The 22,751-nt window shown below is 50.2% G+C and overlaps 1 protein-coding gene across 2 annotated transcripts in view; it reads left to right on the forward strand.

Moving 5' to 3' along the window:
• The window catches only part of SLIT3 (slit guidance ligand 3), a 619,558-nt gene that overhangs the window by 545,613 nt on the left and 51,194 nt on the right, over window positions 1-22,751 (forward strand). For both annotated transcript variants that reach the window (XM_082456399.1, XM_082456400.1), the window contains 6 exons: window positions 2,147-2,218; window positions 2,832-2,903; window positions 11,385-11,456; window positions 13,124-13,287; window positions 15,961-16,085; window positions 20,288-20,385. In XM_082456399.1, coding sequence (XP_082312525.1) covers window positions 2,147-2,218; window positions 2,832-2,903; window positions 11,385-11,456; window positions 13,124-13,287; window positions 15,961-16,085; window positions 20,288-20,385 — 603 coding nt within the window. The remainder of the gene's footprint in view (window positions 1-2,146; window positions 2,219-2,831; window positions 2,904-11,384; window positions 11,457-13,123; window positions 13,288-15,960; window positions 16,086-20,287; window positions 20,386-22,751) is intronic.

The raw sequence follows: 22,751 nt of genomic DNA on the forward strand, positions 1-22,751 counted from the left end.
CCACTGCGCCAGCAGGGAAGCCCCCATTCCTGCACTTTTCCCCCTGGGTGGAGCAGCAAGAGGCAGCTGGGAAGGATGGGCTGGCCGGATGTGCCAGGTCTTACCCAGTGAGGACTTCATGCAGAAGTACCCAGATCCTGGCCTCACTGGCCACCTGTGGCACCTTCCTCCTTGGCTTGGAGCCTCTGACCTTCTGGTCTCCCAATTAAATTCCCGAGATCCCTCAGTTTCTTGCAAGCTGTGGCTACACTTAAGTTTGCCAAAAGCATAAATTTGGCATTTCTTCTTCCTCCTTCTTTAGTTACTCAGAAAATGTTCTTAAGGAGCTGGTTCAAATTGAGGTTCTTTCAGATGGGAGCCGCTACTGGCTCCAAGTCGGCCAAAACCCAGGAAAACCTCTGAATGAGGAGCAGGGCTGCTGGGCATGGGCGGGGCCCAGGAAGCTGGGGAGCCCTTGAGCTTTGTCCCTCACTGCCTTGCCAAGGGGGCACCCAGGATCCTTGGGCAAGTGCTGTTGAAAGATGCCCCATCTGCTTAGGGGGCAGGGAGCCCCTGAGCAATGGCCCTCCACCTCAGCTGATTATATATCGCAGTAGTTTGGGGTTTGTTTTAAATACTGATGCTCAAACCTGCCTTACACCAATTAAATCGGAATATCTGGGCATGAAGCCTAGGCCTCGGAGAACTGAAGCTCCCCAGATGATGCTAATGTACAGCTGATGTTGAAAACCACTGCTCTGGATATTTATCCTCGGGGAGAAGCTGGAGCTTGCAGTTGGCAAAGGACCACACTCCCACCAACCTCATTCCCCCAAGAGAGAATCTGATAAGATGGAATAAATGAATGCTGGAAGAGAGGGACGGTGGAGGGGCTATGAGGAGAAGAACTGATCAGGGGGAAACAAGCACTACAACAAGGAGAAATTGTTGTCTTATGTGTTATGTTTTGCTGGTAGAATAAAATCGATGGATAGACATCATTGAATGTTTGAGTAGCTGAATAAATAGATGAATGAATGAATGGCAATTGGTGGAATGACTGATTGAATAAATCTTCAGTAAAAAAATGAACATTTGGACTAATGGGTGGATGGATAGGTGAATAGATGGATGGGTGGATAGATGGATGGATGGACAGATGGGCCAACAGATGGACAGATGGGTGGCAGATGGACAGATGGATGGATGGATGATAGATGGGTGGATGGACAGATGGATGGATGGGCTGATGGACATATGGCGAGGATGAGTGGATGGATGGATGGATGGGCAGACGGATGGGTGGACAGATGGACAGACGGATGGGTGGACAGATGGACAGATAGGTGGGTGGGTGGATGGATGGATGGATGGGAAGATAAGTGGATGGACAGATGGATGGATGGATGGGTGTGTGGGTGGACGAATGAATGGGCAGATGGGTGAATAGACAGATGGGCAGATGGGTGGATGAATGGGCAGGTGGATGGATGAATGGATGGATGGGAAGGTGGGTGGGGGGGTGGATGGATGAATGGATGGATGGGCAGATAGGCAGATAGGTGGATGGACAGACCAGTGGCTGGATGGATGGGTGGGTGGATGAATGAATGGGCAGATGGGTGGATGGACAGATGGACAGATAGGTGGGTGGATGGATGGATGGATGGATGGATGGATGGGAAGATAAGTGGATGGACAGATGGACGGATGGATGGATGGGTGGGTGGGTGGACGAATAAATGGGCAGATGGGTGGATGGACAGATGCATGGATGGACAGATGGACAGATAGGTGGGTGGGTGGATGGATGGATGGATGGATGGATGGATGGATGGATGGTTGGATGGGAAGATAAGTGGATGGACAGATGGATGGATGGATGGATGGATGGGAAGATAAGTGGATGGACAAATGGATGGGTAGATGGACAGATGGGCAGATGAATGGGCAGACAGACGGATAGATGAATGGGCAGATGGGTGGACGGACATATGGACAGGTGGATGGGTGGATGGATGAACGGATGCATGGATGGGTGGGCAGACGGGCAGATGGATGGGTGAATGGATGGATAGCAGGCATGCATGCATGTGTGAAAGTTGGGAATGACCCCCTTTGGATGCAACTAACAGTACAATGTGACCCTTCTGCTTACTTTTCCTAGTGACCTGAGCAACAACAGCATTGGCATGCTGACCAACTACACCTTCAGTAACATGTCCCACCTCTCCACCCTGTGAGTACAGTGAGCTGCTGTGATTAACATGGGCCTGGTACTAAGTGCATCCTTCCTCTGTCCCCTCAGGCTTACATGCTCCGCTCTAGCGATCCTCAGGGCTGTGGCTGACCCAGCACAGGGCAGACCTTAATTATCAGAAGGAAAACAGAGTAGGTCAGAACTCCACTGTCTGGGCGGTTAGAGAGGAGTTGGCACCTAATTACTTCTGAAAAAGTTCCTCTTTGGAATACCTTCTGTGATTTGTGAATTTTCTCTCCCAGTGAGGGTTTCCCTACACAATTATATTTTGCTCAGACCCATTCATTTCCCATTAGCTCTGTTCACTGTGAGCACTCACCATCTGACAATAGACGGAGGTGATGGCAAAGCTGGTCAGGGAGCCAGCCTGCTAAGAAGGAACATATGAGGAAACTGGGAAATGAAGCCCGTGAGCTTCCTGGAGTGATGGGGAATGTTTCTCTTCCCCTTATCCCTAGGATGCTTTTTGTCAGTCTATTAAAATTGGGAGGGTAAAGAAACCATTTGCTTTGACTGGTCCAGCGTGGACAATGCATGCATCAGTAGCTGAGAATAGGAAGAGCCAACAGAGCCTGTGTGTCCTCTCCCACAGGATCCTGAGCTACAACCGGCTGCGATGCATCCCCATCCACTCCTTCAATGGGCTGCGGTCCCTCCGAGTGCTGTGAGTACCCCAGCGCGCTGACTTCAACTTATACTTCGCTGGGTAACAGCAGGCAGGACTCAGCACTCCTGTTCCCTGCCCTTCTTTGCTCAGAGCCCACTCTGCCCGCCATGCGTCCCTCCCCTACCCAACACTCTTAATTTGCTCAATGGGGCGGAGAGAGCTCATGCTTAAGAGTCAGTGATTCCCTGTTCCAGCTCACTTCCTCTGTGGAACCTGGCACACATCACTAACTCCTCTGAGTTCCTACTTCTTTATGTGCAAAATGGGATCCGTAGCACGTCCCTTGCGAGGATTAGGATCTGCAATTCTATGCAATTATATTCTGCACCCTAGCAGAGCACACTGTGCAGCATTTGGCCGCTCTTCTGATGACCATTACATCACAGTTGGTCCCTCTGGCTTCGGAGGGGCGATGTTAACACTGTGAACCTCTGCAAGGAAACCAAGCTCATGCAGCAGAGAGCCCAAGCTGGAAGCCAGCGGCCAGGGCCAGCGCACACACACAGCCATCCGTTCGCAACTGAGTCGACTCATAAAGTATCTTTAAAGTTTTAGTAAGTTGCCAACATTTAAATATCAGGAGGTTTCTCATATAAATCCTGATTTCTACGCTCTCTTGGAAAATGCAGAGACCTGGCCTTCCAGGGCTCCCCTCTGCATTCCTGCAGGGCTGAGCCGTCCCGCCCCTTTGAACAGAGTTCTGCAGTCTGCAGCCTCCACACCGCCCACCCACCTCTTGTCACCTTATGATACCTGCCTGGCCCTGGCCTACACAAGGGTAGTGGACAGCCAACTGAGGCAGATGAGCTCTGAGCAAAGGCAAGATAGCCATGGAGTCCCCTGCTTTCCAGGCATGGCTCTGCCCCTCCCTAGCTGTGTGTCTTCTCATCATGAAATCAGATAACGATGGTAATGGCCTCACAGGGTCTTATGAGGATTAAATGAGATACTGTACGTAAAGCACTTAGCACAGCTCTGGCCCATGGTAAACACTTCATATTCATTTGTTACGACTATTCTCACATGAGCACTTGCAAGAGCAGGAATGGCACCTCACTGCCACCCCAACCCTGGGCCCATTGTCACCTGATATTTCTGCCTGCCCATCTTGCACCTATTTTGTTGGCAAGGGAGGAGCCTTTGAATGATATTCCCATGAGAACAGAGATGCCAGACACTCTGCCCCCAAACCTATCAACTTCTTTCCCTTCTGGCCCATTATGACTATAATAGTGAAAACCGTATTTTATGGGGCTTTTCATGGTCATTGCCTCATAGTGCTGTGCGGTTGAGAGGGTTATGCCCATTTTAAAGATGGGAAAACTGAGGCCCAGATTGGGGAAGTCACTGGCCCAGGATTCAGCAGTCAGGAGGTTGCAGAATCCAGCCTCCTGACTCAGAGCCCTGGGATCCTTACCAGGACCCAGTTACAGTCAGCAAACAGCACCCAATGAGCAGGTCCATTCCGGAGCCTCCAGGCTGATGTGATTTATTGAGGCCCACAAAACACCAGTGTCAGCGACAACTCCCGCCACATGTCATCTGTGCTGTTATTAAAAATCAATCCTGTGGGGGGCAAAGAAGTACCCGTGCTGACAGTGTGCAATCTGTTACTGTCACTTACTTATTATCTGTCTTCTCTGGGGAGCTCGAGAATGGAAACATCAGCAGAACCATTTCCTTGTTTCGAGTTGAACACAATGGGAGATGGGCTCATCTCATTGGCTGGGGCTGGACCTGCTGCCCCCCCCCCCCCGCCATCCCCCCTCAATCCCAATCTATTGTCCCCCATCCCAGTCTTCCAGTTCTGGGCATAGCTTGGCTGCCAGGGTGTGCAACCTGCCATTTCAATGGGATCCGTGTGCCTGTGTTCATAATTAGAGTAGCTCTGGTTGGGACAGCTCAACATGTGGAAGGGAGAAAGAGACAGAACGTTTGCCTGTCCATCTGTCTGTCTACCAGGGTGGTGGGGTGCACATCACCCCCCTGTCCAGGATTTCCTCCTTCCTCAGCACCTTGTTGGTGTCACTCCAGAACCAGTGCTGTCATTAGTTCACCAGGAGTCCACATAAACATCCAACACACTTTTGCTTGCTTCTTGAATTCAGAATGAGTAGGCTTTTCGCACCATCATTTTAGAATCATGGGCTCTCATAGATAAAAGAGGATCTTAGAGGCCCTCATTCCAAGTATCTACCTCAGTGGCGAGCAACCATTTTCTGCATAAGGGCCAAGGCAGGAAAAATTAAGATGTTTATGGGCTGCGTTTCTTTTATGTTATTTCTATCCTTTCTCCCAGTAATTGCACATCTAGGAATTTTTAGGAAAGGGTATCCAAGAAAGAGAGAAAGGTTCTCTGCATTAAGATCTTGGTTGCACTATGTTTAACCTAAATTTTAAATATTACCCAGAAGGCCACAGTGGGGAAATATTTAAGGAAAGCATGATGCAACCAGTCGATGAAGTGCAAATTTTTTTTTTAATTTACTTATTTATTTTATTTATGGCTGTGTTGGGTCTTCGTGTCTGTGCGAGGGCTTTCTCTAGTTGCGGCAAGTGGGGGCCGCTTTTCATCGCGGTGCGCGGTCCTTTCACTATCGTGGCCTCTCTTGTTGCGGAGCACAGGCTCCAGACGCGCAGGCTCAGTAACTGTGGCTCACGGTCCTAGTTGCTCCGCGGCATGTGGGATCCTCCCAGACCAGGGCTCGAACCCGTGTCCCCTGCATTGGCAGGCAGATTCTCAACCACTGCGCCACCAGGGAAGCCCCTGAAGTGCAATTATTAAAAGAGGAAAACTAATAGCAGAGTGGGAACCTGTTAACCACATTGCATTATGTGGAAAAATAAGCCTAATTTGTATATTGTTACAATTATAACTGTATATATGTACAATTGTAACATGTATACAAATCAGGTTTATTTTTCCACATAACACCATGTGGTAAACAGGTTCCCACACTGCTATCTAGTAACTTTAACCATATCAATTATAACATTGATAACCATGAAGAAGGACTATAAGGGAACATGGGCAAATAAATGAAAAAACCATTGATAGCTAACGGGTAATATCAAATCATTTCTGTAATAAGTGAAGACAAAGATGAATGGAGGCAGTAACGTATTTATAATTTGAGGGGTTGGGAAGCAAAACAGGATTTTGGAAATCAGAAATTGCAGTACCTGGAACTGCATGTGGTCATTCATATATTCTTGTCTCATTTCTAACGGGTTTCATTAATTTGATTAGAATTTCAGAAATAACCAGAGACCCAGGGATGCTGGCAGTTTGGGGTGAGAAAGGAGGAGGAGCGACAAGGTTCAGCCATAGACAAAGGCCAAAAAGTGTTCTGGAAAGCAGCGCGAAAGACCTGACATTCAGGAGGGAGAGAGAGAAAGAGGGGGAGAGTGTGTGTGTGTGTGTGTGTGTGTGGGTGGGTGGATATGAATACATTTCAGAGACAGGATATTGGTCAAGGAGCTTTGAGAACAAAACTTTGTGTGAAAACATGCTTCTCCTACCTCACTCCTCATCTAAAAACAGCCGGAAGAGAACATCCTCCTGGACATTCTAGTCCTTTTTCGAGGATCTGTGTGTTCCCTGATCTCTGCCCCACGCCGAGCCACATGCCTTGTGTGCGTGTGGTCCCAACTGTCACCCCCCAGCCCCAGCTGCTGCAGGAGGGCCACCTGGAATCAGTTAGCGCCAGGACTGTGTCAGTGTGTGCTTGTGAGGGAGCGAGCGGGATTATCGTTCATCATCTGTATTTTTTTAGCTCCTGTTCCCTGAAATAAGACTGTGCTTACTGTTTATGCACATGCGGCTGTTTACCACTGCTCAACTGGTTGCATGGACCCTCCCTACAACATCTCTGCAAAGGGCTCCATTTGCCCTTTTGCTTGATTACCTTCAGAGACTAAGAGCTCGCTCCCTTCCCAGACAACCCCATTCCATTTTTGACCAGCTGTTGAACGTCAGGCAATTCTGGTGAGCCAAAAGGTGACTCCTTGTGCTCCTGGTTTGGCCCTTTTGTGCCACAAAAGAAAAAAAAAAAAAAGTTTAATTATGAATTTTAAAAGTGGGGAGTGAGTCTCAGAAACCCTGTCCAAACCACTCATTTATAAGACAAGGAGACAGATTCAGAAAGGTTTAATGACTTGCTCAACATCATTCACTTCTTCATCCTTTCCTGAATGCCCACTGTGAGCTAAATGCTATGCTAAATACCGTGGCGGGTGGGGCACAAATAGTGAATGTAGCACAGTTCCTGCTTTCAGAGAGCGCGCGGTCTAGAACGGGAAATAGACAAACAACTACAGTACAGGGTGATGCCTGTGAAAGAGCCATAGGAATACAAGTGAGAGGCATGGAAGCCAGTACTGGCCATCAGAAAGACTTTCTGAGAGATAGTTACCACTGCTGACATCTGTTAAACCTTGACTATGCACTGCACACTGGGCTAAATGCTTTAGTTACATTGTCATATTCACTCTTCCCATCAATTCTATGAAGAATATACCACCATTATCCCCATTTCCCAGATGAGGAAACAGAGGCTTGGCAAAATTGAGTAGCTTTCCCAAAGTGACACGACGAGGAGGGAGTAAAGTTGGGATGTGAACCCAAGACTGTTTACTCTCAGAATCACTGCTCTTAACTTCTGCTTCCAAGGCTGAGTCTGGGATGCCCGAGGGAGTTACCCGAATAGGGATGGGAGTGAAGAACATTCTAGGCAGGGAAAATATAAATTCACTGGACAGAAGCCTGGAAGTCAGGAAGGGCATGTGCGTGGGGGTGGAGGGGTGGGATATACAGGAAGCTCCAGGTGTGGCTGGAATGTGGCTTCTGGGGGTGGGAGCAGGAGGAGGTGCTGCCCACTCGTCATAAGGTGGGAGCAGAACCAAGGCTGGAACCTATGTCTCCTGGCTTCTAGCCCGGGGTTCTTTCCACCACCTTCCATCCTGCTCTGTCGTAGGTTATCATCTATTTTTATTGCCTCTCATTTCAGACTTTTCTTGAAGACTGGGGTGGGGGGGGACATGGCCTTTTTAAAAATGGGAGTGTTTTTTTCCTTGCCCAGAGAGGCCTGGGATGAGAATTAATGAGTGGGGTGGCAGGAAAGGCATGGGCCGAAAGATGATGGACACAGGGCAGCTCTGCCAAAATTCAGTGTGTCTCCTGGAATCCTCCACGGGGCTCCTTTGGGATGATAGGCTGCATACCTTCAGGCTTCTACTCTAGGCAGGTAACGCCTTGAGAGGAACGGCCCCAAATATGTCCAGGAACATAGAGGGGAAGGAGTCATGACGATGCTTGCAATAATCATGGCTGATCAGAGTGAGGGCTTACCGTGTGCTGGCCCTGCATTGCATCCTGCACCAGCTGAACCACTTGCATTGTATCTTTAAATCCTAGCTTAGGAAGCAGTATATTAGATCCCTTCCTGACTAAAGGAAAAGAAAATCAGTTCAAACCACCTTAGGCAGAAAAAGAATTTATCGATGCAGGTAACTGAAAAATGCAGTAGTAGGCATTAGATTCTATGGCTGGATGCGGGTACTCCAGTGGTACTGTCAGAAATGCATCTCTTTCTGCCTCTCAAAATGAAACTGCCTCTGTCCTAGTAGTTCCAAGGAAAGCCCCAGAAATGTCTCTCATTGGCCTACTTAGGTCACATACTCAACCTCAAACCAATCACTGTGACTCCGATTGGGCAGACCTGGTCCATAGCTCTGCCCATGAGGCCAGACCACTTGGACTCAGAAGTGGGGAGGGGTGATTCCCTAATGGAAGAGGGAGGAACTGTTACAGAAAAGAGGAGAATGATGTTGATCAACCCATATCCCCCAAAAGCTATCTACTATAAGTAGATACTAAGAATTCCTCTATTTTGGAGATGAGAAAACTGAGGCACAGAAATAATGTCAGTTGTTTCAGGTCACACAGACAGTGATTATCAGAATAGGGATTCGAACCCAGGCTGTCTGACTCCAGACCTTAAACCCCAGGTCACCTGGGAGTGGCCTGTGTTGCTCAGAAGAGAATTCACCCACCCCATCCCACATTTAGGATGAGAATAGTTCCCGTCATCTATCATATAAACTGTGAGCACCTAGAGATTCGGAGACCCAGATTCAAGCAGCCCAGAACTGACAGGGGATGGCTATGCCCTCCAGTTGCTCTCATGATGTCCTCATCTGCATCCTGAAATTCCCTAGTCTGCCTTAACACCTCCTAAGAGTCAGGAGGGAAAAAAAAGAGTCCCGGATGCTTGAAGATGAGTCATTCCCAGTTCAGAGTTGCTTGCCTGCACCAGCTCCCTGTGAGGTGTAAGGGAGAACGAGAGGGAAAGGGGGAGTGCTTAGTGCTTCCTGGGAGGGCACATTTGTGCCACTCCCCTGGCATCCTTTAGGAGTGTGGTTGGACATGCAAGAGTCCTTCTTTGGGGGCCAAACCAGGAGCCAGAACCTGCAGTGTAGGCAGATTTCTTTAGCATTGTCCCAGTAAATTACAGCCCCATTACTCTGCAGTTTATAGAGACCTCAGTGGATCAGCTCATAATAAATGGGAGTGTGGCTTGCAGGAGTCCCAGTACCAAAGCTGCCTTTGGGTCATTTGGTGTTTTTAAATTAGGGCTTTGTGCCTCTCCAGGGGCCAGAGCCGCATTCGGAAATGATTAACAGCGGGGCTGGGTGCGTTTGCCAAACAGCAAGCAGCCGTGAAGTCATCCAAGTTAATAGCAGGCGGGAGCCGGTGTGATTCATAAATAACCACATGGATTAGAGACTAAATGATACTGATAAAAGTGTGAGGAAGTGCTTCTAGCCCCTTCTTACTCAGGGAGGTGAGCCGCTTCCATGAACACTCTTTAGAGGACTGGGTACCCTCATCCTACTTCCTGGCTGCCTAAGCTTCACGGAAAGCTTTCACCCTGCCATTCAGGGAGACCAGGGATCTTGGCGGGGGGGCGGGGGGGCGCTGGCATGTGGGTGTTAGAAATGCAGAACCTCAGGCCCCACCCCAGACCCACTGAATCAGAATCTCTGGAAATAGGCCTCAGCAATCTGCATGTGTATTAGCCCTGATGCTCAAGTCAGCTTGAGAGGCTCTGCTCATTATTAAGTGTAATTAAGCTCACATCTATATTTCAGCTGAAGACCCAGGGCAAGCTAACATCAGCTAGAAGGAAAACAGAAGAGCAGATTCATAAGTTACTATCCTGTTTACACTTTCACAGGCAACGTTAATCACCCCCTTTGTTTAACTAGGGCTCCCTTCACAGGGGACGGTGCCCAGCAGCCACTGAGGAAACCTCTGAGTTTCTACAGATGTCACTCCTTGCATTTCACGGGCCAGCCCCAAAGTGAGTCAGCAGTTTGGGGATTTTTTGTATGCAGTGGATGAGTAATCCTTCCACGGAGGGTATAACCCATGAATTGTGGATTGGCTCATGTTGTTACTTGAGCAGCGGAGCCATGTTCCTTCAATTTTTTTCAAAAACCTGTTCTCCAGGCACTTATTGAAAGCTCAGTATGTGCCACCACCCTGCAAGTGAGCATAGCTCCCAGCTATTACACCGCAGGGTGGAGAGAGGCGTGATTAGAGCCAAGCAGGTTGCCTGGCCCCTCGGACACACTGTCGGATAATGCACTCAGGTGCACACGAGAACAATACCCACATATGTGTGTGGGTAATGCCACACCCTTTCCCATAAAGATGATTGTCCCCTTCCCTTTGTCTTCTGAACTGGGATTGATAGCATTTCTCAATCTCCCTAAAATCTGTCTAGGTGAATATGAAGGGAAACAGTTTCTTGATCTGTACCAGGCATTGTTCAAGACCTTTTACAAATATTAATAAGGTTAACCATTTAGTACTTAGAAAATGCCAGGCTCTACGTGGACTAAATGCACCCACAACTGAAGGTACCTTCTGCGGCAAATCTTTTTACTTTCTTTCATTCCCATTTTACAATAGGAAACCAAGGCACAGAGAGGGTAAGTAACTTTCCCCATAGTCACACAGCTGGTAAGTGACAGAGTCAGGGTTTGAATGCAAGCAGCCCAGCTCCAGAACTTCTGGTCTCAACCATAGTTCTTCACGTTATCTCTGAAACCCCAGTGCCTTCACTAGATTGCTCTCTGTCTCCATGTTTCAGGTGCAAAAATGGAGGCCAGGAAAAGGAAAGTAACTCACCCAACGTTCCACAGCTGAAAGGGACTGATTTCTGATTCCATCCCAAGTCTGTCTGATTCATCTTTGTCTTTCCCTAAGCCTCTACTCCCGACATCGCTGCTGCTGATCTGGGCACGGAAACATCCGTGCACGTGACATGAAGGAGACATCCCCTCCTGCTGCTGGCAGTGGGGCTCAGCATGTTCAGAGGCATGACCGGGCCAGCCTGGGACGCCAAGAGAGGGTGCTGAGTTCAGAGCTGTTACTGGGGGTTAACCTTCTGACCTGTGCTTCTGCTTCAGAACCCTCCATGGCAACGACATCTCCAGCGTTCCCGAAGGCTCCTTCAATGACCTGACCTCTCTTTCCCATCTGTAAGTAGCCCTGTTTCTCCCCCACGTGCATCTCCTCAAAACAGAAAAGATTCTAATGCCAGAGATAATACTATCAGTGCTACCACCTCAGTATGGTTCTTTCCATATGAATAGAGTGCGTTTTATTTACAAAAATGTACCCACATTGTGCACATTGTGTGTTCTCTGCTTCGGATGCCTTCAAAGACATAATTATGTAAGCAATGTAAATATTTAATGAGAACGAACATAAAACTCTTACTACATGCTCAACACTTTAGAGGAATTATCTCATATATTTCTTACAGCAGTAAAGCATTTTTATCTCTTTATTAGACACGATGAAACTGAAGTTAAGAAAGGCTGAAGAACTGGTCCAAGGGTTACACAGCTAGTAGGTGGCAGAGACCTGGTTCAGATCCAGGTTTGCCTTGACGCCAAAGCACATATTCTTTCTGAACTCGGCATCAGGTAGTCCCCTCCCATTTTACACAGGGGAGACTGAGGCCCATAAATATTAGGTATTACGTACCTCTGCCAGTGAAAATGCTTGAGTTTGTATACCTGCTGTCTGTATATTTAATTTTTTTTGTATTGTGCACATATACAACACTGATATATTATGTATGCATATTATAAAACATTCAAAAAATAGAAATGTTAAAGGCTATGGTTAAAAATCAGCAGAAGTTTTCGTATTTTCTTCCTCAAACAGCACTTTGGAGGTGTCTGCACTGGATGATACCATTTCCCTCCCCTGCACTTGTAAGCTGAGTGGTGCCTGGGAGGAGAACCTTCCTTCTACTCTCTTAGGCTCTGTGGCTGGCCCGACATAAGATAGATTAACAGGAGAAAAGCGTACAAATGTATTTAATATTTTTATGTGTTATGTGGGAGTCTTCCAAAGGAGAATGAAAACCCAAAGAAGCCATTGGGCCCCAAAGCTTATATACCATTTTTACACAAAGAATGATGAAGCGTGGGGCTCTGACACGACAGAGGAGCTTGGACTAGGGGCGGTAAATCATGGGACCAGGACTAGGAAATCACGCAGAAACTGATGGAAGATCGGCGTTATTTTAGTAGGTTTGTTTGCACAGATCCATTTTGGTATCGACTCCCTTCTCTTCCTGGCCCAGGGAGGGTACGTTTCTCATAGGAAATATGACCTGCTTTTAGCTAGAAACAGCATCTGCTGTTTCTCAAGTGCCTTCAGCTCAAAATAGTCAATAGACAAAGCAGCATATTTGGGGTGGCATGTTCTGAGCTCCTTCAGTGGTCTGAAGCTGCTTCCTAGGTTGCTGGGTATCAAAACCTTCTCTGCAGAGAACATCCTCCAGTGCAACCTTTAGTGGGGCAAGAGAGCCAGATAATCAATGGCCAGAGGTCCAGGAAGCCTCCTGGAGGGGCTGAGATTGGGGGTGAGTTGAGGATGGAATCTTACCAGGGTAGGTGAGAGCAAAGCCTTAGGGATGGGAGGGGCTTGGGTGGGGTTGAAACATCTGCAGGGATTGGAGGTACAGTCTGGAGTTCCTGACTTCACCCCAGTGAAGTCTCTGCTGGTCCTCCTGTCAGACACCCCCAATCTAGCCAAAGTCTGAAAATTCTGCTTTTCCAGAGGACCAAGACTACGGGGCCTATGGGCTAAGCTGGGCGGGGGGAGCCTGACTTCCTGCTCTGCCTCGTAGGGCACTGGGAACCAACCCACTCCACTGCGACTGCAGCCTGCGTTGGCTGTCGGAGTGGGTGAAGGCCGGGTACAAGGAGCCTGGCATCGCCCGCTGCAGTAGCCCCGAGCCCATGGCTGACCGACTCCTGCTCACCACACCCACCCACCGCTTCCAGTGCAAAGGTAGGTGCTGACTCACCCCTCCACCCCTCCCCGCCCCCTGCAGGGTCTGCTGCGTCCCCAGCAGCCTGTCAGAGCTAGGCATCTCAACAGGTGTGAATTCTAAAACCTTTGCCCTGTTCTTCCACTGGCCACACAAAGACTCAGATGCTGAAACTGATGTGGACCTGCATCTAAGGGTCCACTTGTCATTCGCTCCCCTAAGTCCCTCTGCTGCCATTTCTACATATTCCTCATTGGCCTCTTACTCTGCGTATTTTTGCATAGTTAAGAAAATCTTTAACCTGCATTTTTTACCCAACAATCTTAAAGCATAAGCATTTTCCCGTTTTACTACAGCACATTTTGGGCACATGAGATTTTGATTTGACTGCATGATTATTATGATAACAAACTACTACTGGGTTCTTATTATGTGGCAGGCATTATGTTAAGCACTTTTTCATGTATTATTTCATTTAATTCTCACTTTCCATGGAGTCATTTATTTAATTCCCCAGCACCTCTGTGGGGTCTACTTTAGTATTGTTCTTACTTTTAAAAATGAGAAAACCGAGGCTTACTGAGGTTAGATGACTTCTCAAGATCACACAGTTAAGAGAATTCCAGGTCTTTCTGATTCCAGAGTGGGTAGTCTCAACCACCAAGCTGTAACACTCCATCATAACTTCTTTAACCAGTTCCTGGTTTTGAACTTTCAGAGTATTTCCATTTTTTTTCTTACCACAGCTGCATAAATGTCTTTCTCTATTTAAAATTATATCCTTAAATAAGATTCAGAGAACAGAAATTACTGAGCCAAAGTGTATGGTCATTACTAAGGTTTTCACACTTAATGCCAAATTGATTTCCAGAAAGGGTTGTAACCAATTTTCAATCCCAGTAGCATCGTTTGAGTGCGTTTTTCATCAGACCCTTGAATTATTTTATCTCATTTTGTATTCATTGCTAATTCAATAGGTAAAATATTATATCCCCTCATATTTGTTTTTGATTATTGGGGGAACTATTTTTTTTTTTATAAATTTATTTATTTTTAGCTGTGTTGGGTCTTCGTTTCTGTGCTAGGGCTTTCTCTAGTTGTGGCGAGTGGGGGCCACTCCTCATCGTGGTGCGCGGGCCTCTCACTATCGCGGCCTCTCTTGTTGCGGAGCACAAGCCCCAGACGCGCAGGCTCAGTAGCTGTGGCTCACGGGCCTAGTTGCTCCGCGGCATGTGGGATCTTCCCAAACCAGGGCTCGAACCCATGTCCCCTGCATTGGCAGGCGGATTCTCAACCACTGCGCCACCAGGGAAGCCCGGGAACTATTTTTTTTTCCAAAAATTTACTTTCCGCTTGTACTACACATTTCCCTGTTAATGTCCTTTGCTCATCTCCTAAGGCCTCAATGTTTATTCTGGTTTACAGATATACTTTACCTCTAAAACTTCATAGTGTCCCTGGAACACATAGTCTCCCTGGAACAGACCATGTCTCTGTTCTTCGGTGAAGCCAGAGTTGAGCCAGCTGGCATTGGTTCTCAATCAGCCCATTCTGTTCACCCCACCCACAAATGGTCAGACTCACCCTGCCGTCAATCTCAACCCAATCTCCACACTGATGACTGTTATCCTGGGATCATTTAAAGTCCTGACATGAGGGCTTCCCTGGTGGCGCAGTGGTTGAGAGTCTGCCTGCCAGTGCAGGGGACGCGGGTTCGAGCCCTGGTCTGGGAGGATCCCGCGTGCCGCGGAGCAGCTGGGCCCGTGAGCCACAGTTGCTGAGCCTGCGCGTCTGGAGCCTGTGCTCCGCAACGGGAGAGGCCGCGATAGTGAGAGGCCTGCCCACCGCGATGAGGAGTGGTCCCCACTTGCCGCAACTAGAGAAAGCCCTCGCACAGAAACGAAGACCCAACACAGCCATAAATAAATAAAAAATAAATAAATAAATAAAATTTAAAAAAAGTCCTGACATGAAATAGGGCCTGATTATCCAGGGCTTTGTCAACACTGGCGGCAGCGGTAGCACAGCCCCTGTTAACAAAGCTCTGTGGAGGGACGTGGCCTCCCTCCCTCCAGCCCTGATGGCCGAGGAGAGCAGGACACAGTTGAAACTGTAATGGATGCAAAGTGTACCTGAGCCCAGTTGACCATCCCTCATCAGCATCGTTGCTGTGTCTTCCGGGCCCATTTCTTACTTCTTCCTGCCGACTCAAGGGTTCTACAAGGAGGACTTCCTATGTGATGTGTGCCTTTGGCCCAGGCACTGTGCCCTCCTTAGCCCTGCACAGACTATTCCATGAGGAGAGGTGTCTGGGGAAGGAAAAATGGGAGGTCCAAATGGAGCCTGGGCCCAGAGCTCCCCGAACATAAAGAGATACACAAGGGGTTTCTAATTATGGTGCATTGTTTGCAGATTAGCACCAAAATCAGATCAGGCTAATTACAGTAATTGATTTGACTGAGAAGTGCTTCTGAATGATGTCCCGCTGTGATTTTTTCCTCTCTGGATGATGGCTGAATTAATGGCACTCTAGCTGCACTGGATGTGCTGGCTGCGGAGGGCCAGCTGCCCTCTGGACAGAGGTGGGAGGGGCTGGTAGCTGACTGAGGGAGGGGCCAGAGCAGAGGGGGAGGGAGGTGTGACAGTGAGCCTACTTGGGGACCTGCCACCAACGCTCTGGTTTTGCTGTCCAGGGCCAGTGGACATCAACATTGTGGCCAAGTGCAATGCCTGCCTTTCCAGCCCGTGCAAGAACAACGGGACATGTAGCCAGGATCCCGTGGAGCACTACCGCTGCGCCTGCCCCTACGGCTACAAGGTATGACAGGAGGCCCCGCCCCCTACCATCCACGGCCCAGGGAGGGGCACTGTTCACTGCTGACCCTCCCTTCTCCAAGGACAGTGGATAAGTCCACTTTACAGGTCACTCCAAAACAGCATTTGCCAGCAACTCTCCCGTTCTCCCCAGCACTGCTGGGGGCTGCCCAGTTGTATCACATTCACACGCATCATAGAGGACCCCATATAGTCTTGACAGTGATGCAGTGAGATAAGGAGGAAATGTAATATTTGTATGTTCTTTCTTGAACATGGGGAAATTAAGTCTCAGAGAGTTAAAGTACCTCCAAGTAGAGGCATCCCTTGAACCCACCACACTGACCTCCTGCCAGGGTGATTCCCAGGTCCTCCCCCCACCTCCCTTCCCTGCCCGCAGGACAGCCAGCCCTGGAAGCACTGGCTCCAGCTTGAGGAGGATACAGGGATGGAGGATTAAAAGGCCAGCCTTCACCGTTGGCAGGCTCAGATCAGCCAACAAGGGCTGGGATAGAGATGCCCAGAAATCCAGGCTAATTCCAGAATAACCCGTCCCTCCTTTCTTCTCACCCAGCAGCATCTAGAACACACTATCCTGCCTCCATATTAACATCTATAAACTACGGATGATGCGCCAGGCACTCTGCTTGGCGTTTTAGTCATCTTTTCCCCTGTGAGGAAGGACTCATTGATTCCCATTTTACAGATGTGGAAACTGAGCCTCAGACTGTTGAAAGGACTTGACTCACTGGCCCAAGCTTGTAAGCAGTAGGGTTGGGTTAAGACCCAGGGCTACATGGTTCCAAAGCCCCCCCCCCAACTTTCGCCTGGAGGTTTCCTGAATAGCCGAACCCCTCACTGCACCTCACTGGGGTCAGCAAAGCCGTGACTGGGTCCTCTTCCCCAGGACCCTCCCGGCTTCCCAGATTCCAGCCATCCCAGGGCACCCATCTGAAGGCACTAGGCACGTCAAGAATTTCAAGACAGTCCCCAGCCTGTCTGATGCACCCAGCTGGTACAAGCTGAGCAGGAGGGAGCTGGCATCCCCGGGTGTCCTGTCCCCAGGGGGATTTATGTGTATAGTGACAAGCTTGAGGGGCAGACTGCCGCTGGGGAACAGGGCTCCCTGGTGGCTTTCTCAGCGTAGCTGTGCTTCCAGTAGACAGTGTCAGAGTGCCACCTATGGGCCTGAGCCTGAGACAAGAGAGCCAAAGGCTTCCTATGAGGCCAGTCGGACAGCCTCCCTGCCCCGGGCAGCCAGCCCCAGGCCTCACACCCACAGCAGTCCCAGACCCACGCCCCTGCACACACACGTGCGTATACACACACATACGTATTGTAGGCGAAGACTAGAAATTAAGCAAACATGCTCAAACGCCTGGATCCTCAAACTCCCTCGTATTAATTCAGTGGAGAAAACTCAGGCTGTGGATTTACACAGATCAGCAGGTGTGGATCCTGGCTTTGTCATTCCCTAGCCGGGTGGTGATGCCAGTGGCTGCACCTCAGGCCTCCCATCTGCGCACTAGGACCTGCCACACAGCCTTGCTGTGAGAATCAAGTGTACAGTAACACATGCAGCGCACCTAGGACAGTACCTAACATTCAGTAAGTACTCAGCAGCTGTCGTATGGATGCCTTTTAACTTTACACTCTATGCCGGTCCCTAATACCAGGGTGTGGAATGGGCCATCAGGAACAGGTGGTGTGTTGCTGGTTTCCTGTAAAGGAAGCTAGAAGCCCCAGCCACAACCTTTACAAACACACTCACACACACACACTCACACACTGGGGAGGGGGTCGTGGGGGATAGCCGAGGAGCGTCCCCAATCTAGTGGATTTGAGCAAAATGAGGCTGAAGAGAGCTGAACTGAACTAATTGACCAGGTGTTGACAATGGTGATTTTTTTCTCACGAACATGTAAGTGACAGAAATCCCCACCTCCAGGCCCAGTTACCACATGACCAAGGGCTAGGCTCTGCCTCCTGGACTTCAGTGCTCTGTGGCATAAGGGGCTGGAGGAGACACCTCCCCCTCCCCCACCCCCAGGGGAGGAATCGCCCTGGACTCCCTGGTACTTGAGAGTCCCCAGAGCAGAGAGGCTGGCCCAGGCAGGGGCCATGGAGTCCCTGCCCTGCCCTGCTCAGGGTTCTCCAGTCCCGCGATCCATAGCCCATTCATCACACACACACACACACACACACACGTACACACACACACGTGAACTACTTAGTAATGACCAAAGACCTGCAAAAGTCTTTTAATTACCCACATTCAGCTCTATCGCAGAGCCCCATGATCATCATGGTCATTATCTGAATAGCTCTTAATTATGGAGCTACCATTACCTGCCAGGTGCCTTAGATGAGTGTGACTGCTAATCATTCGTTAACTCCGTGGGGTAGACATCATTATTCCCATTTTACAGATGATGAAAAGTCTCAGAACTAGTAATTTCCTCAAGGCACGTAGCAGCAGCCGGACTAGCATGTGCATTCAGACCGGCCTCACTGCAGAGCCCGTGTTTTGAGAGGGGCAGAGTGAGCGCCCAGCACAGCATCGCGGTTCCCAGCGTGGGCTGTGGACTGGATGTCCGCCTGCTGCTGTGCGATCGTGGGGACAGCACCTCACTTTCCGAGTCTGCCTGCCCTCTCTGTGAGAATGCGGGTAATAACAGCCATACCAATCTTGCAGGGGTGTTACGAACATTATACGCAACATAAAACTTAGCGTGAGGCCTGGAACAGAAAATGTGCTCCATAAATGGGAGTGAGAACGAGCCTCGCAGTTTCCATCGACACATGGACTTTCTGAAAGGGATCCCGCGTTGCTCTGGTTTAGGATAGAACCAGACCCCAACCCGAGCTGCATTCTCCACGTCCCCTCCGAGAAACCTCTGACGGGCCCTTTACCTGTGACGGGGCTTGAAGGGGAAGCAGACAGGCGCGGGCCTGACTTCAGATTGCTGGAGACAGGGCCTGAGGCTCGGCGTGGAGATGGCGAGAAGGCGGCAGTACTCGGCAGAGCGGGGAAGAGGATTTTCTCGGGCAGATGGCGAGCAGGTGGTGTGGCAGCGGAAGGGCTCCTGCGATCGCCCCCGCCTGGCACGGCGCCCACGCCGAGCCCACAGCCCAGAAACAAACCCAGCAGATGCCTCCCTGCCGCCACCAGACCCCACAGGTCCTCCCGAGGACCGCCAGCCAAGACTTGGGTGCAGCACTGGTCCACGGGTCCTGGGGGAGAAGCTGGACGCAGAGGACCAAGAGCTGCGCTGCTCCCAGGGACGCTGGGTCTTAATGCCCACAGTCTCTGTCTCAGCCTCCCTGCACGGTGCCTTTGCCCTCGCTGTTCCTTCTTCCTGGCACACTCTTCCCCACCTACATACGCTTGGCTCCCTCTCAGCTCAGACATCCCCTGCAGGGGGGCCTGCTCCAAAGGAACCCCACCCCACCCCACCCCACCCCACCCAAAACTCTCTCTCACAGGAGATCTCAGTCTGGCCTAACATCAGGATCACCTGCAGAACTTGAGAGTAAATGCCAACACCTGGGCCCACGTCCAGACCCACCAAAGATGACTCTCTGGGGGGCTGTCACCTTATAGGGCCCAGGTCTGTGGACCACACTTCAGCCGTACTCCATCCTACAAGTTGTGGATTACCGCTAAGCCTCAGTGAGGCTAGTAATAATATCATCTACTGGTATTTATAGAATGCCTACTATGTGCTAGATATGTTATGTAATATTAAGCACTTCCTTATTGAAAGGTCTAGTTTAATTCTGGTAAGAGCTCTATGAGGTAGGCTTATAGAAGTTAAAAGGCTTATTATACAAGATCAAGGTCAGCCAGCCAACCAGGAAGAGGTGAAGCTGGAATGTGAAACCAGGTCTTCCTGGCTCCAAAGCCCCTGCTCTCGGCCTACAGGTTAGGATGGCGAGAAGCGGGTGAAGTCTGGGAAGTAGTGAAGCTGGAGCCCAGACTCCTGAGTTCAGCATTCCTCCCCTCCTCACTGTGGAGTGACCAAAGGCAAGGGCTCCCTCGGGCTTTCTCTGGGTCACACAGCAGGCTTGTCCCAGGGAGGGCCTCCGTGCAGCCATCTCCCTGACCTCATCCCAAAGGAAGCTGGGAACCCACAGGAGTCTCTTCATCATGGCAGACACAAAAAGCCTCCCTAACCACACACTTCTCTCTCTTCTGCTCCTCAGGGCAAAGACTGCACTATGCCCATCAACACCTGCCTCCAGAACCCCTGTCTGCATGGAGGCACCTGCCACCTGAGCGAGAGCCACAACGATGGGTTCAGGTAACAGCTCGCCCTTGGGCCTTCCCGCCTCTGAGTCTTCGTGGTCAGGCTCCTGGGGCAGGCTGAGGGAGCACAGCTGTGTGCCCACACTCTGCCCGGCCCTTTATGTGAAGGACTCCAAGGCTCTTCACTCCCTGTAAGGCAGCTACTACTATCCCTCTTGTATAGATAGGGAAGTCGAGGCATCAAAGGGATAAATCGTTTGTCCACGGTTACACAGTAAGCGTTGATACAGGAATCTGAATTCAGGTAGCCCGTCTCCAGAGCCAGGAGGTCTCCAAGGGAAGCCACAGTTGCTGGCTAAAGTCAGAGTAGGATGGGATAATGGCTCAAAGACCTGCCAGCCTGGTAATTCCACCACTCTTTTCTGTGTTATAAAAAAACAATAATAATAGGTGACATTGATTACATGCTCGTTATGTGCCAGGCAGTGACTCTAAGCCTCATTTAAATCCTCACGAGGACCCTATCCGGTACAGGTAGGTACTATCCCCATTTAACAGATGAGGAAACTGAGGCACAGAATTGATTGGCTGTAGGTCCCATATCCTGACACTCATTCCTGAGTCTCTAAACCCCACCTCTTTCCTCCCTGGCATTAAGAGCTCAGGAAGAAAAGGGGTAGAAGGCACTTAAGGTTCTTCTCATCCCTGTCCTTGGAGCGGGCCTTCTGCAGCTCTGCCAAACCTCAGGCCCCTCCCTGCTTCCCACCCTCCCAGCTGTGTGCACATGTCCAGTTTCCCGGGCCCTACCCTGGCAAAGCAGACCAGTGGCAATTGGCCCATTTGGCAGCCCCAGTGAGCCAGTGGGTCAGGCGGTAAAGGAGGGGCATCTGGCGGCAAGCTGTGTGCGGAGGTCTTAGCGCTCAGGTCGCAAACAGTTATCAAAAGCCCTGTGGCCAGGGTTGCTGCCTGTTCTGCGAAAGAAATCAGGTTCTGGGCTCTGGGTTCTCCCCAGGGAACCCAGCCGCCCACGTGTCCATCTGCCAAGCCCGCCCCATCAGAATCAACTCTTAAAGCAAGGCAGAGTTCGTTTTCCTGCCTGCAGGCCAAACAAGACACTCTCACCTGCTGAGAGCCCCGGGGGTGGGGTGGGGGGAGAAACCACCCAGAAATCTCACAGTGGTGGCCACCTGGCCTCAGCCAGGAATCACACCTCCAGGACTGAGAGCCTGGCTCTGCCCCCGCCCCCTGTGCCCCCTCACCGCCACCCCGAGCCCAAGGACCCGCCTTGGCAAGGGACAGGAGCGCCCCCTGCAGGCGACTGTGTTGCTCCCCTCTCTGCAGGTGAGCGGAAGGATCCCGTCTCCACCCTCCGTTGTTGAGGATTTCAAAGGAACTGGAAATATTTTTAGGACTTAATTTTCAAGGAAAATGGCCCAGACCCACAGGATTAGGAAAATGGGGTGGAGGGTGCAGGCAATACGGCCCACATCCCTGGGATGGTATAGCTCGTGTGGGCTCCTCAAGCAGCAGGAAAGCACTGCCCCTCAGGGCAGCACCTGGTAGGCTGGCAAAGGGAGAGCCACCTGTTCGGACGGAGGCTTTGCTCCTTTGTCCCTCCTCTATCTGTTTCCTAGAGCTGCCATAACAAAGTACCGCAGGCTGGGGGGCTTGGAACCAAAGAATGGATTCTCTCACAGCTCTGGAAATCAGAAGCCCAGAGTGAAGGTGTCAGCAGGGCCATGCTTCCTCTGAAACCCGCAAGGGAGGATTCTTCCTCGCCCCTTCCTGGCTTCTGATGGCTGCTGGCAGTTCCTGGCATTTCTTGGCCTGCAGCTGCATCATTCCAATGTCTACCTTCAGCTGCACATGGCCTGCTCCCTGTGTCTGTCTCCACATGGCCGTCTTCTTATAAGGACACCAGTCATATAGGATTAGGGGCCCACCCCACTCCGGTGAATGTGGTCTTCAGTTAACAAATGACAGCTGCAGTGACTCTGTTTCCCAATTAGGTCACATTCTCAGGTACTGGGGGGGGGGGGTAAGATTTCAACATATCTTTTCGAGGGGACACAATTCAATCCATGACACCTCTTACTGGTCAGAATTCTGGAAGCATCACCTACCTCTTCATACAGATGCTTCTCCAGTCTTGACACATTGTCTCTCTGCTCAAAAAAGAGCTGTTCCTACAGCTAACACATTGCTCTTGAGATATCCTTGATAGCTCCACCCCCTCACCGCCCCACCTCCCGTAAGGTTTCCAGCGAGGCTAGAAAAAAACTTTAGCCTCTTTCCCACCCTCTGCCCAGTCCGTGAACAACCCCTGCTCCCCTGACCAGTCACTCTCACCCCACATTTACGCAGTTCTAAGGCTCCGGGGAGAATCAGAGTAACTTATTTGAGGAAAATAGGCAGCACTGT

Source organism: Balaenoptera physalus (genome assembly GCF_965194825.1).
Source record: "Balaenoptera physalus genome assembly, chromosome: 3".
Lineage (NCBI taxonomy): Eukaryota > Metazoa > Chordata > Mammalia > Artiodactyla > Balaenopteridae > Balaenoptera > Balaenoptera physalus.